This window comes from Bradysia coprophila, unplaced genomic scaffold, assembly GCF_014529535.1.
Source record: "Bradysia coprophila strain Holo2 unplaced genomic scaffold, BU_Bcop_v1 contig_232, whole genome shotgun sequence".
Taxonomy (NCBI): domain Eukaryota; kingdom Metazoa; phylum Arthropoda; class Insecta; order Diptera; family Sciaridae; genus Bradysia; species Bradysia coprophila.
The window spans coordinates 10,392,999-10,409,077 of record NW_023503493.1 but is presented as its reverse complement, the minus strand read 5'-3'; the positions used below and the strand labels follow the sequence as shown (position 1 = coordinate 10,409,077).

At 35.4% G+C, this 16,079-nt stretch overlaps 1 protein-coding gene across 1 annotated transcript; it reads right to left on the bottom strand.

Moving 5' to 3' along the window:
* Positions 1-11,988: 11,988 nt before the first annotated feature.
* On the bottom strand, positions 11,989-14,292 carry LOC119076538 (zinc finger protein 22). The gene has a single exon (XM_037183332.1). It carries the CDS (start codon positions 14,188-14,190, stop codon positions 13,306-13,308), a length of 885 nt encoding a protein of 294 aa, XP_037039227.1. The 5' UTR covers positions 14,191-14,292; the 3' UTR covers positions 11,989-13,305.
* Between the last annotated feature and the right edge of the window lie 1,787 nt (positions 14,293-16,079).

The window sequence follows — 16,079 nt, the reverse complement described above, 5'->3', positions numbered from 1 at the left end:
TAATTCTTCCCGTTTTTTTCTTGTCGAAAAAAGCACTTTGTTATGCAAGCTGCATAGTGAATGCATACATAGTTTAACGACATTGTTTTGTGTGTCATCATCACAAGAACACACATAATGATATGCACACTGTGGAAACAGAATCACGTTTATAGAAATAAGAAGAAAAAAAAAATTGCAGGAAAAATCAAGTGAAAAATCCACTCACTTTACTGGAGTGTTAAATATATACTAGCGACGTACCAACGTATTGAAGTATTCAAGTTATGATATGTTTAAATAATGTCAATATCATTTACTCACGATATGGTAAAGTTAGAAACTAGACAGTAGTGGACGATTTGACGAGGAACGGGGAGAAGTTATAAGGGAATTCCTTATCAGTGTATATAAGTGCTGACATTGAGATGTATAAATACTGTCATTTCTAAAGCCTGAAAATAAAATTTGACAGAATTTGACACGCGAACAATGACACTATACGTTCACACATCTTCTGTCAATTTTTTACGGCTTAAGAAGAAAGATCATAAATCGGTATTATGATTCTAAAGACAGATAAGACTGCAATCCTTTGATCCAACCGGTTGGATGAGATTTTGAAATTGCTCCTAATATTGCTGTTCATAACTAAAGCCATTAAGATGATCAAACCATATTGACCGAATGCAAGGTAAATTGAACCCATTGAAAGTTTTCGTTTGATTTTTTGGCCTAGACAGTGAACGACACAAGGACTAGTGCATCAAAACATCAAAATTTCACTGGTAATGCATAAATCATTATATTATTGGGTTACTTTCCCTGATATAAATATATTCATACCAAGGTTACAAAAGAAGAGGTAAGGACAATGGGACACGAAAGCGGCTGTCAGTGATTCTTTTTTCTTGATATAACATTTTTAGTTTACAAAACATTCTAAGCCGATGGGGGAGTCAATAGACAATTTTACTGAACGGATTGGTCTGGTTTACTTTACTATGTCGTGACTTACTAAGTAAGGCTCTTTATAAACAGGAGTACCATAAATGTCAGATTACTCACCAAGAACAGAAACGCCATTTTCTTCTTCTTATGAGGCCTTATCTAGGCACCTTTCACCTACTGAATATGATCGTTGCGCAACATTCTATAAATGTACCGAAATCGGCCGCGAAGAATATATCCGCGAAGTTAACTTTGACAGGATTAACTGAGCGACAAAAGTTAACGTGAGTGAATGAAATAGAATAATAGGAACAAATTAGAACAAATTCATGTCTAAATGAGGGATGTGACCCACTAAAGGTGTTATCGAAAAGTTCCTCAAAAGTGATTGCTTTCGCACAAATTTATTTCACCGGAAACGTATACACAAGCGTTGTACACACAAAACTAAAGCGTTTTTGCAAAAATGTAATTTTTAAGATTGCAGCCGTCATTTTATTTCTCCTGGGTAGAACTGCAACTCACTTCACACCCATCACACCAAGCGAAAATATTGTTTTTTTTTGCATGATTGGTAGATCACTAGAATGACCGCTGGCGTGACGATCGACGGTTCGGTTTTGTGTGCAAACTAATGACAACCAACTTTGCTTCTAAGGGAATTCCCCGTATTTAGTTCATTTACATTCATTTCAAAGAATTGGACGCACTCACTTATTCATTACTATGTGAAATTGTGAAGTTGGTTTCAATTAGTTTGCACACTTTTCCCCACCATTCCTCACGTTTCCGTCATCAGTTTCACCAAGCGAAAAGATCTATAAATATTTCATCATTTTGGTGACTTTGACGAATATTTTAAGTCAACCGCTAATTGAACTGTTAAAACCACACAAGAAGCAGATTTACGCACAAAATCCGAATTAAATTACATCAAAATCACCGAAATTATTTCATTTTTCACAACCAACACAAAATTTTTGTTTTGGTGATTTGACGATTGAAAAACAATACTGACGTTACGATTAACTGTACTTTGACGACGATTTTTTTCGTTAAACCATATTCGACTAAGTTCAAGCTGGATGTGATTTGGGTGTGAAATTGAGTGGGAATTGCTATTGTCAATATTTTGGAAATGTCCGATGTCCGAGTTTCTTCTTTTTCGTATTTCTACTGATTTTTGACAAAAAATCGCGAAAAAATCGATTATTTCTTCACTGACATCCGCTACACAGAATTCTCAATATAACGTCCATATAACGTCTGACGGATTACGGCATAATTCTCTAGGTAACTTCCACTTCAGAAAGATTGGATCAATAAACAAAATCTTAACAATATTCAAACGTTCATGTCATTCGTCTGCAAAAAATCATCAAAAAAGAACTTCAATTTTCAACGCAACCTTCACCCTCATACGGTTTGTTTGTCTTCTTCTTAATATGTTTCTATGCTAACATACTTAAAGCTGTACCAGTTGAACGCAAACAGTATGCGACGCATACTATGCGTACCTTCCGAATTCCACATGTGTATGAGCTTTTTTTTTGCAATGTATGTTTAAGATAAATATTTATAACTTTCTCGGGTGACAGAGACAATTTGAGACAAGAAATTATTTGGGTGGAGTTGCGTTTTGTGCTGTGGTATTCTAAAATAACGACAAAAGAAAAAGTTATTTTTGAAGAAAATTAAATTTTAATGAAAGTAAATGTAGCTTTACATTCGAATGACAAATGTATTTGTAGGAGTGGCTTCTATCATAGCTCCGTTTCCCTCGATTCCAGTTTTTTACAATTTTTGTTCCTTTAAAATATATGCAAAAACGAAACGTCAACCTATGACATTCTCGGCTCATACTCATCCGTTTTTACGACTTTGATTTCGATGTTGAAACGGTCGATTCATTCAAAACCGATATAGCTTCCCTTCTTCATTGCAATGTGTCTGTAAGCGACGAAAAAAAAAACGTTTTAGGGGGCTTATTAACGATTCAAAGGACTCAACTCGCTATCACTCCGCACTCTCATTCTGTTGGCAATCTCAACCGTAGAGGACAATAAAACTTCTTTAATAAACGGTTTTTATGACGGCACATAAATCTCTCCTTTCAAATGATTGAATTTCAATAAATAAACTGTGTGGGGATGTGGATCCCGTGCATATAATACACGTTTTGTGCGACTCTCAAACATACATTATTGCAAATGCCGTTTCATTCGTGATGATTTGTTCTGATGACATGACGAATAGTCTGTATTTTATATTGCGGAGTTAACATTTAAAAAAAAGCGAATGTGTTTTCGCTTGGCAACATTCATACACTCGATCGAACCATTTGAATATGCGAGCATATAAAAATGGATTTGGGAACGGGGGGAGCGCTTCAACGAAATAAATTTTGCAAAGAAAAGTGAACGACGAATAGTGAACTCGAATATAGTGAAAGACTCATAAACAGTTGCGAGTTTCAATGTTTTTTTTTTCCTTTCTTTTTTCAGCCACATTTTATTCAGATTTTTCAATAAAACATGAAAATGGAAACTGTTGCAAAAGTTTAACGGTCTGCTTAAAAGAAACGATTAATTTAATGGTCGTTTTAATGCTGCAGATGCAAAGTTTGCCAATATTTTAATGGATTTGGTTTACTCACAATGTAAATGAAATGCCTGGGAAACAAATTATCTAACGACTCAACTCCGTATTTTTCCGATTTTCTGTGAAATTTTTCTTATATTTCAATTTTCCAGATCTTTGCGAGGGATTAATATATCCAAAGTCTTATATACGACGGTTACCCAGGTTACTACCACTTTTTCAACGAGCATTTTAAATGTAGGCAGTTTTCACAGTTCACAGTATGCTACGACTGTTCCACTGAACTGAAATTGCCTATGTCTAGTCATGTTGATTGTATGTACCCAAATGTCCCTGTATTTTGTTAGTCTCCTATCTCGTATCATGAGTAACCTTCGTAAGACCTTGCAGACCTTACCGATTCTATCTAATAAATGCTCCAAAGACTTTTAATATTTCGATTCTTTGTTCCCAATTTCTTATGTGAGAATTCCTTGATAAAAATTACCTCCAACTCCTCCCTCCGATGGCATTTCGTCATTTGTGAACAACCCTATGGAGCAATTACAATTTTTCAAATTATGGTACTGCGGCCCTGCTGCTTTTTGCTCCAGCTGACTAGCTCACCAGTTCTTAGTGTAGGTCTTTTAACACAAAGAGTAAAGAAAATTGTATTCAAAGCTAATGGATTTGTCGTTTTCACTTTTAGAAAACACAACGGTTAAACAACGCGAAATGGTAGGAGAGGCTAATGCAGAACATATCATATCACATGACTATTTCAGTGAAATTGATTCTTGACTGAGAATTTCGAGAATTTTGAAGAATTTAAATTTCTGAATAACATTTTCGGAAATTTCAAAATAAAAAAAAATCTTGCCAAATTGGAGCAAAACAAATCGTCGATAAAGTAGATAGAAAAGAAGGTGAGTCATGGAAAATTGCAGGGTAAGTGACAAACTGCATCTACGTTATTATGTACGATTCTGTCCGTACACTTCGTTAGGGCTACAACTCGCAAAATTGCCTAAAAACAATCGTCCAAAACAGATACACAAATAACTATTTATACTTCGACATCAATTTGACAGATGGTTCATACATTTTATGTCAACGTTTTTCCATCATTTTGCATGGGTCTCTTTTTCAGGCATTTTTTTTTACGACCTGTGTACTCATCTTAAAGCAATCTATCAACTATGCAACATTGTTGTACAATCAAACTACTTCATTTTCTGATAATAACCAATAGTCCAATGAAGCCCAAATAGAGTTTCCAATGTATGGTATCAGGAAATTAAAGAGATACTCGACTTAATGTACGCGGCAATAGTCTGAGGAGCTATTAAATGAAGCTTTTAATCTATAAAAGAAATACCGCCACTTGTATACCTTTGACAAATAAACAGTAAAAAAATTGTTAGCAAACGGCTATTGAATAAATTATGTGCCTCGTAATATGCAACACAGCTGAGGGCATAAATGAACAAAAAAAGAAAGAAGAAGCTTTTGGACGGCTTTCACGGAGTGATGAAAAGAAGTCCTTAAGAATGAATAAACAATTTATGTTTAAAATGGGATGTTATGTCGCACAATTTTCGCTATTTTGTTTTCTTACGTTTCCATTCTCTTTTCGGTATTTATTCATTTTCTCATTTTTCTGTTTTTATTTCTTTTTCGTTTTTTTTTCTACCTCGACGAAATTAAATTTCAAATTTATGAAGAAAAAAAAAACGTGATTTGTTGGTTCGTTTGTTCAAGCAAACAAACAGAACGAAAATTATGTGTACCCTCATAAGTGAGGGATGAATATGAATTTCATTTAGAATTATGTATTTTTTGTGTCTCTTGTTAATCTCAACAAGGCAGAAGGAAACGAAAGTGCCATTTCTATTATATGAGAGTCGTATACGTATACCAACTTGAAAGTTAAAGATCTGCCAGTTTTTGAAAGTATACGCGCACTTAAACCCTCTTTCAGCCGAGTGGCTTTTAGCAGATAAAGTGTTATGTCATCGGCAAAAATTAGACATGCATGACATTTCGTTGATATATACACACAGGCCGTATATCGTTTTCCGTATCATATACGGATCCCGTATACGCTACATTGTCTTGGAATACACACATCTTTTTGCGTAGGAAATACATAAATGAAACGAGATGGAAAATTATTTCGGCTGTACATGAACAATGGGAGACCCGTTCTCCCGGTTACTGTTTGGAAGTGGTTGATACTCGTCTTTTAATTAAAATCAAATTGAAAAGTTCTCATAATTTAGCATATTGTGTGACGATGTAGGAAAATCAAAGGAGTGTGTGTTAAAACAGTTAATTTGTTAAGTAATCAGGCGCGAACAACTCATTGACTAGTTAGAGATAGTTGGGTATTTGACATTAATTCAAAAAGGAAATCTTATCAAACATGGTAGTGTAAATGGAGCTAAATGAATGAACTTTCATTTTTCTTATGATTCGCTATAATGTGACATGTCTCGTTTCTGCATTTAACTGTTTACAATGTAGACGATTTCTTGATGTCATGAATTGCTTTTATTGGTTTTTAAGGCAAGATCTACCAGGTAGATTAGCCGAGATATGAACGAAAACTGATGGTTGCTAAAGCTGTCATGTTGAAATATACACATTTCGGGAAATTTTTGATGAATCGAGGCGCTAAATCCCGTTAAATTTGAAAGCATCGAAAGAAGAGCTTGAAGCATAAAATGCATCAAATCCAACAATGTATTATGGGTGACTCAACGTTTCGTCCAAACCACAATGGATTTACAACGAAAGATAACGTGGCATCAGCTAGAACTGTCTTTCAAGTGATACGTTGTCTCGTGCATGAATTGGTGGTAACTTGAGATCCGGTTACAGGATCACGGAAAAGGTACAATTAGCGTAGGTCAGTTGTCATTGATATTTTTATGTTTTTAATACTTTCCAGTTCAGAACTAGGCTGCGTCCTTTTATTCTAAACTGGGAAATTCGTTAGCATCTACAGGTCAAAGATTTGATAAGTACGACGCAGAAACTTCCAAATTATTTTCAGTTTTTAAATTAACGACAGTCTGCCCATATGTTCTATCCCAAAAAAAGTCTAGATGGCAGCAGCAGTCCCGCGTTAAGTTTGAAATTAGAGGCTACTCCCGAAACAGCTTAGTGCAAAAATCTGAGACAATTTTTAAAACGGAATTTTTCCACACAACGGTCAGTATACGCCTAAAGCGGTAGCAATAAATCGGCATTAACAAGTATCGTTGTTAGATACACTTTGCTGAAATAAGATTTTTTGAAACCCTGCTGCCGTCTTTGTATAAAATTTTAAAATGCAAGAAACACAAATTTTGACCTCTGAACTTTGTAAGGAAACATATGTCCAAAAGCTCCACAACCACCATGAGCTAATAAAAAATGGGCCGTCAAGTGATGAAAATGTGATAAAATATTTCTCAGTCTGAACAATACCGGACAAACCAACAGAACTTTCGGTTTACACTAGTATCGAACCGGCCAAATAGATATATCGAATGCTTTCGGTCAATTTAAATATAGTCTGAGCGAAAAATATGCCGACGAGAAAAATCGCAGCACAACAACCCACATATTATTATCATTCGATTTCTCGACAATGCGTGCCCGAAATAGGGAGAAAAAAAATTGAAAAGGATATTCTCACTCGACTTTATATTGTGCTATTTTCTTCTTCTTTTTTTTGGTGTCAAGTGTTTTTGATGGAAGCGTATTTAGGCTTGACTTCCACTTATCAAAAAAGTAATCCGTGAGAGAGCCTTGAGAGAGAAAGCTGTCAAAAAAACAATGCAAAAATTTAAAAAAAAATCAATTTTGTCTCTCACACGGAGTACTTTTCTGGTAGGTGGAAATCAAGCCTTATTTATACTTGTATCGAGATTTTCGTTAATAATAAAGTTTGAAATTTATTTGCTTATGCTTTGCTTATATAGCGTTGGATGAAAAAAAAAGTTTTTTTCCCTCTCATATTACGAGTGGGATACGAGGGTGATAGTCATGTGCAAAGTGTGTTTTATCACAAAGATGAACCGTATAAATGTGGTGTTCAATATGTCGGATAGCAATTGAGAAAAAAAAATGGAATTCTCATCCGCTTTCGTAAACTCTCATTGGCTAAATAATATTTTTTTGGTCGGTAGTTCTTGGCTTATAATAAAACACAAAATCCAATCAAAACCAGGAGATTTTCCTTATCATCCAAACAAATTTCTAAATAAAATTACGGAGCACAAAGATTAAATTCCGAACTTTTCAATCTTTCATTCAACCGAAATGGAAACAAAAGGAAAATTCCATTAACAAATAAACAAAAACTTTTATCCAACCGAATGTGTAATGGTTTTCTGCCCCGGCATTACCGTCGCACCCAGCAACCAAAACTTACCACTCAAAAAGTTGTTCAGCTCTCAATTCTCTGCCCCAACAATTTTCAATTCAATAAAACTTACATGCGAAAATGTTTCTTATTGATCCAGACTTGATCTTGTTGTTATTAATACGTTGGTTGAACCGAACTTATGCTTAGAGTTTTGAAATTATATATGTACCCGATGTACACACGTTCAGTTAGACGTACTGTACGGTTCTATACTGTACTCACATAACGCAGAACTTGCATCAAACAACGGGATTAGGAAAAGTTGTTCTTCCATATTATTACCATGGAGAAATTGCACAGTTGAGTTAAAGTAATAACAGAATTGGTATGAATCAGCGTGTTTGTCGGAATGATGTGCATTCAATAATTGTACGTCGACGATTTGGTAATGTTAATTATGTGAACGTTCACTTCGATGTCTAATTTGCAAAACCACATGATTTGAATTATCAGAAATTCGGTTATTGGTTATCGGTTCATGGAAACTGAATAATGTTACGAATTCGCTCAAGAAGTCTGCATCGTAAGGCAGGAATTTAGATTTGGATCAAAACAAGGAGTATGAACAATTGTAACGACAACGTTCGAACTAAACAAACGCAACTAACGACAACATGAATTCATAACGCTCGTAAGTGGTAAGCGTAGAATGGTTTGGTTTGTGGCTCAGACAGTAAATACATGTTTTTGGCAAATAATGTCTCTAATAGGAAATTGTCCAAAGTTGTGGAGGAAAACAGCAAATTAACAGAAAATTATCTGCTTGAGAAACAGTCAATAAAATCTACACTCGTCTCTCGTCTGTAAGTGGCACATTTGTAAATAAGATCTCTATTGCCTGCCCCATGCGCAAGTTTACCATTTCGAAGCAGTTCGCCCTCTGCGAAAAAACTTCTATTGAACTTTCGCATTGGGCAGACGATAAACCAGAACGTATCGGATACTGTTACATAAATTATAATTTGTGATACCTACAAGCTCACAAAGACGTTTTTTGAGCAGCAACTTCAGTAACTGTTTTTTGCGAGTACAAAACTCTTACCTCATATCATGAATTTACTTTTGCAGCATCCAATGTAATTTACAAGCGCCATTTGATCCGAGGCGTAGCTGAAAACTTTTTACTGTTATTCCCAGTGTTGAGTTACGCTTTTGACATTTGTCGTCTCAACTATTCATCCCTATTTATGTAACCGTATCGTGAGCACTGTATGCTGTACCACTGTCGCCATGGTCTGATGAGAAATGGTATTTATGGACTTTGATCGCAAATAGTGTGTAAATGGATTTTCATATATTTGCACACTAGTGCGTAAATTGACGTTTGTAAAAATGGAGGATCCAACTGCTGTACATAAAATCTTGTTGCTAAATTACTTTGGCTCGTATTGGCAATCTCACATCTATTACGCAAAACATCCCATTTACTAACTAGTTCGCAAAATAGCTATTATGTAATCGAGGTGCAAAGTACTTTATTAGGCTATAGATGTGTAATTATAACACGAGGCCGCAGACCGTTGCATACAACGTTTTTTTTTGCCACAGAGGCATTTATAGTTTGCAAATAAATAAGTATATTGAACTGCATATTAATGCAAAACGTCAAAGACGCCCTCTAATCGAAACAGTGGTCAAATGTCTTGTCATTGATAATAGTTATTTTCCTGCGTCATTAGGGTCATTTAGCAAATCAGAGGTTTCCATTACGAGTCGGATGCGAGTTCTGGAATCGAATTTGCTAATTCACGCCGTAAGTGCGGTCGAAATTCAAAATGGAAAGTGCGGAGGTCTTTCTAACGTAGCGTCTATTTCATACAATGAAGCGTTGAAATGTATTTTTCGGTTCACTTTTTCAACGAAAAGTTCACTTAAAATTCAAATTTTAGGCACTGGCACACTTACGGCGTGAATAGCATAATCATAAGTTAGGATCAACGTTTTTCCTAAAGGACGATGAAGTCGCTATATTTCGACACTAAATAGGAAAAACACTGAAAACACTTTTGTTAATCCCAACAACCAAATATTTTTCAATAATTCCTGCGCCTTCTCGTAATTAAATGCCGCTGTGGAACTATTCCGAGCCAGCTTGCTGTCAAAAAACTTCTTTTGCTCTGAAATTAAATGGCTGTGTATGGAGGATGTATGTACGTACATACACATTGTATAGTGCTGACAAATATGAATTCAAACATTTATTAATTCCATCAATGCGACTGCATATAATAATCTAAAACTAATTGTTTCGGTAAATACTCTATTCGAATCAACGTTATTAAACTCTCTGTATTTCGTCTGGCTGTTTATATTTATAATATGCACTACTCATGGATACGGTAGAGAGATGATGTTACGAAATTTTCTAATTTGCATTCAAAATGTGCAAGGGAACAGAGCTGAAACAACCATACGAATTATGTTCATTTTATTTGCTTCCCATCAAATGCAGCACGGTATTTTATTTGTACATTTCAGTTAACTCCGGTGTGCTTAAATTTTCTCAATATCACTGTCTAATGTTTTCATCTAGAAATCTTAGATGCATTCGGAAAATTGCATTATCTTATCGATTCGTTTGAAAGGTTTTTGTGTGTGGGGTGAGATGGTGTGTATGTGTATTCAACGTAATATGCACTTAAACCGTAATGGAAATACATTTGTGGATATCGGAAATGGCTTACTATATTTATGACGAACATTGTACACTGTGTCTTTCAATTATATCATGTCCGGAGCGATAGCGGAGGACTTGTCGCAGTCTAACCCCCAAAAAAAGAACGAAGACATTTTTTTGAGACGCGTCAACTGTGTATAGCCGAAAATTTTAGTTTCTTTCCTTTAGCCTATATCACCACAAAACCTATTCTATCATATTCTCGCTTCAAATACGAGCAAAACGAGCCATAACGCGACTATCTAGGTTTAAAATTACCGGATTAAGATACATCGTTTTGAAATTGGTCACATTTCATAGAAAACGCACCAAATTAACCTTTTCCAAACAATCAAAATCCTTCAACTATCTATCTATCTATCGACGGGCTATCTCGGAAAGTAGTCAGCCAATCTCCATGAAACTTTTGCAGGAGCCTCTGGTTGGGCATAAAAATGAAATTTGATACGCCATTACCCCAGGAAAAATCATAATTTTGTTTTATTGGCCTCGAAGTGGCTTCTGAGTGTGGTTTGTGAGGGTCGGGAACGCATTTTCGGCTGTAGCTCAGCTGTATTGAAACTTACAGAGGCATGCGACCCATCAAATGAAAGCTATCAGCAACACGAATCGAACAATCTGAACGGATCCGGTTGAGCTATAATGGTCAGAGTGACCAAATTTTGAGCTACTCGAGCGTAGGATGAAAGGACTAATATTTTTTGGGTTGTGAGAGATAGAGAATTACTTTCTTCGGCAAAGATTTTGTGAAAAATGTCAAAGATTGGAAATGGGTGGGTTAATTACGTTTTTAGAGGTATTTCTTGAATGGTGACAGATATAGACTTACTTTCTTCGGCAAAGTAGTAGGTGAACTTATGGCGATCATTTTGATGAATAGAACGTGGGGTCGTCGAGGCGAGGAAGAGGTTCAAAATGGCTGCCGAAATTTTCATCAACAATTTTTCATTGGCTATATCGATAGGTGTACACTCGGGCATCATTTTGATGAATAGATTGCGGTCTAAATTTCAGTTTAGGAGCCCAAAACTTCTAAAATGAATGTTATCGCAACAAAAATCTCTACGAGAAAAGTGTGACGCAGTCTTTGAAATACAATTTCTAAAATGAATGATATCGCTAGGGTTGACGCTTTCAGCTTTGTTACGTAAAAATTAAAATAAATTAAATCATCTGCCAAAAAAATTTTCCAAAAAAAATGATTGAAAACAACAAAAATATTATCTAAAAAATCTGCGTCGCAAAGTGGCAGATGTTCAGGAACCTACAAGAAAATTTATCAATTTCATTAAGTCAGAAATTTTTCATTTTAGAAATTGTATTTTAAAGACTGCGTCACACTTTTCTCGTAGAGATTTTTGTTGGGATGAAATATTAGTAGTAAAGCCGATGAAAGTATACTCACAATAATTGACCACAGCAAAATTCCTGATTGGCTGTTGGATTTCGAGTTATTATTCATTCAACGGAAATATCTTCGGACAATTAAACTCATCGCATCTTAAAAAGCTCTATGTATGATGCAAAAAGTAATCGTAATCATAATTTATTATTTGTATAAAAACATAGAAACAAAAGGCATTGCTGTTACGTTGTGGTATTAGTTTATAACAATTACAAACATTTGGTAGTCTAACATTTGAAATATATTTTCATTTCCAAAATTTTCAATTTATTCAACGTAACATGATTCGTAATAAATAGTTATTTGTTCACCGAGTGCATGAAACAGGAAACTCCAATAATAGTGAAGTTTTTTGTCCAGAGCGAAGCGAGAGCCCCCTATCGCTCGAGTTGGAATTTCTTATTTTCTTCCGGAGGTGAACACAACATTTTTCATGTATGTTTGGTGTGATTAACCATTTTTCTCCACGAAACGAGAACCTCGACGAGAACATCAATAATAATTTGTCATATTGAAGATTTTCAAGTAAGGGTGCCATGCGTATCGGAAGGACATCTAACCTTTTTACGTAGAATGTGGCGATGTTTGTTTCTTTTGTTACAAATATGAACTTATGGCCTTTGAGTAGAGAAAATGAGATGAATCACACCTCACACGTGAAAATATATTTTTTAACTTAACCTGCTTCCACCGGAAGTATTTTCCAGTTTTCGTTTCATGAAGGTCCAAAGAACCTTCAGCTGTAACTACGCTAAAATCGCTAATCTTACACTGTTATTTGTGCTCATTGACTATAGGTGAGGTAGATCCAATTCAAGAACTTTTTGCTTCAGATGGTTGGCTAGGTCAAGTTTCGAAAAATATTTTTAGCTACTAAGAATCGTTGCACCGGTTGAACTTTTCAATACTGCCACAGACTCTTTTTGTTGTTGTGCACATACAAATGCCCTTTGAATCCTTCTTCCCTCAATAATTTTAACTTGATGTCCGAAATCTTGATTGTGTTTATAATTTGAGATGTTTGGTGGGGAAGATAGGTCATTACAAAAACAACCGAAAAAGTATTTAACGAACTATTTTTGACTCAAGCGACCGTTCTGGGGGCTCTTTGGGCATACACTAAACAAGTAATTGACCAGAAATTACGGCGGAAGAGGCAGGTTAATTTTGGGGGAAAGAAATCTTTATCTTAGGGAGACATTATGGCACTTCGCTGATATTACAAATTTATCACAAAAATTACTCGACTTAGTTTCAAAACTCATCTCTATCTAGTGTCAGTGAAGCCAATGTGACTCATTCAAGCACTGATGGCGGTGATATTTTACTTTTCCTTCCTTGCCGAGCGTAATGCGATAGATTGGACCAATTCGACTTCACCTTCATTGCAGCCATTTTACGTTCATGCACTTTGCGATGTTTGGTCAGATGATCGGATCTCGAAAAGCACTTGGTGCAATACAGACATTGGTAGGGTTTAATACCAGAATGTGATCTCCGGTGGCGGCTCAGTTCGTCAGATCTGGAAAATTTCCATGTACAATTCGGCCACGAACAAACGTATGGTTTCAGGCCAATGTGCCGCCTGAGATGGGCTTTCAGGTGTGCCGATTTTGCGTAAACTTTCTTACAGTCGTTGAACGTGCAAACGAATATTTTGTCCTGATCGGTGTGGCTGATGTCCAATGAGAAATGTTTGCTTTTATCCGAATCAAAGGAATTCAAATTGGACAGAAGACTCTCCGAACTCTCCTTCAGGAACAGATTACATGAATCACTACAAAACACCGTCTTATCCGGTAATTGATCGTTGGCGGTCAACTGCCATTCGGGACATTCGACCGAATTTTCAAACAACAAATTCTCAATGTTCAATTCCCAATCACCACCGATTTTCGTTAAGTTACTTTCCAACGGAATGGACCACAAATGGTTCGACGTGTCTGTCACATCATCAATAATTTTATGTTCATTTCGCATCACTTCATAATTGGAATAACCGAAGCACTTGTCACCATTATCACCAACAGATCGAAATGGTACAGCATCATCACTGGCATTTAATACCGGATCACCGCCGTTCCACAATAAAATATCGTCATCGTAATGCGTGGTGTATAATTGATAGAACCCGTTCGATAAGAAATCATTGGAATATGATGCGTCAGTTGGATCGTTCATATTTTTATGAAAATTCTCGATTCACTAGCCCGAAAGGAAATAACGAATTATAATTTGGTGCGTTGATGCTCATGTAACGGGTAACACTGAAATGAAATGGGAATCGTGATCGTTGCTAATGACGACCCCGTAACATCGATACCATTTTATGATAATTTTGCAGAAATTGGAAATACATTTCCGATTACAAAAATATTTATAAAAAAAAATTATCGGAAGCATAAACATTCGGTACGATGAGTTTGTAAGCCGATTATGCTGTACCCTAACACAACTCGCTACACTATAAGTATATGTAGTGGATGTGTTCTGGTTTAGTTTTTTGCAGTGAAGTTCAATTTAAATTTTACTGCAACTGCAACAGAAATAATAATCTTCTTTGAAAGAAGCTCAGCGCTGAGATTATGCCATTTTTATTGCAATTTTTTTATCCCTCATGCAACTTACTTTGACTTTCATGTTTCACGTAATCACGTTTGGTTGGAGATTTTCATGGAAACAGCTTTCCGTGTTGTTTTCATAGTAAGAAGAGAATTGCTAAATAATTGATAGTAACATCACCAATAGAAGCGAAACTTTTCAACAAAATCTCGCACTTTACAAGTGGATGGGTCGTCTTTTTTCCTTCTTCTAAGAAACACAGACATTAACATGAATTATTAATTACGGAATTTGAATCAGACACCTGGCGGAACGGTATTACGGCAGTCATTTTCTATTCCCAACCTCATTAAATTCGGATATAAGACACGATGACTTGAGTTGTTGTTGTTATGATAATTAATTTTAGAGTAGACGGTGAAGAAGTTACGACAGGTTGTAAAAGACCGGAAGAAATATGGGATTTAAGACATTGAAATTGTTTGTGTTTTAAAAAGTTAATAATTTCTGCAATGACACTACTTTGCAGAATAATTTCTGCTATTACACTACTAATAGTCTCAATAGTTTAAGTAATCGCGGATCGACTCATTAATTTCAGTAAATTGTCGGTAAATTTCGTTCATTTTTTTTAGAACATTTTCGGAAAATTTCGTTAATTTTTCAGTAAATTTTGATGATTTTTCGGTAAATTTCGATAAATTCGTAACTTTTCGGGAATTTTATATAAAATTTCAGTAATTTTTCGGTAAATTCAGGACACTTCGATAAATTTCGGAAATTTTTCCATTAAGTTTCGGTCCAATGACAACAATTCGAAAAAGTTGCTAGCCCCTGGTGAGTTCGAATAGCACTCTACTAAGCGGTTACCCAGGCAAATAATATAAAATGTTGTTATTAAAATGCTGTAGGCGAATGTCCAGTATTTTTACATCATTAGTACCTATTGTAAATTATCCAATGTAAAAATACTTCTAACAAGGGCGGTATCTTCACAATGAGAACAATAGGTATTTTGAACTAACTGAGCTGACGTGGGTTCAATTTTATTTTAATTTTCCAGCAAAACTTTTGTTTCGTTTTTGAGTCCCAGCACCCACAAAAAAAACGAAGATCTCAAATTAGTTGATAGCGCACAAGAGCTGAAAGTTAACTGAAAGCACGTAAATTCATTTCGTAATAATTTTATGACGAATTTTCGCTTAACTTTTTTAATTGCTATGTGAAGAGAGGTGAAACAACTATAGAGTTCGTGGAAGGGAAGAATATAAAATAATTTTAGTTTCGAATTTAGCGGTACAAAGGATTCTCAATGTAGTGGGATTGGAGTTAAAGAAATATAATTTCACAGCATAATGGAATTTAAATGTGTTCAAAAAGCCTTCGGTCAATTACCTCGAATTGCCTCAATAGAGTTTAATTTTCATTATTTTAGTATTCAGCTAGGTATTCTATGGATCAAAGCCTGCAACCATTTCTAACATTTAATCCTCCCAAAATTCGATGGG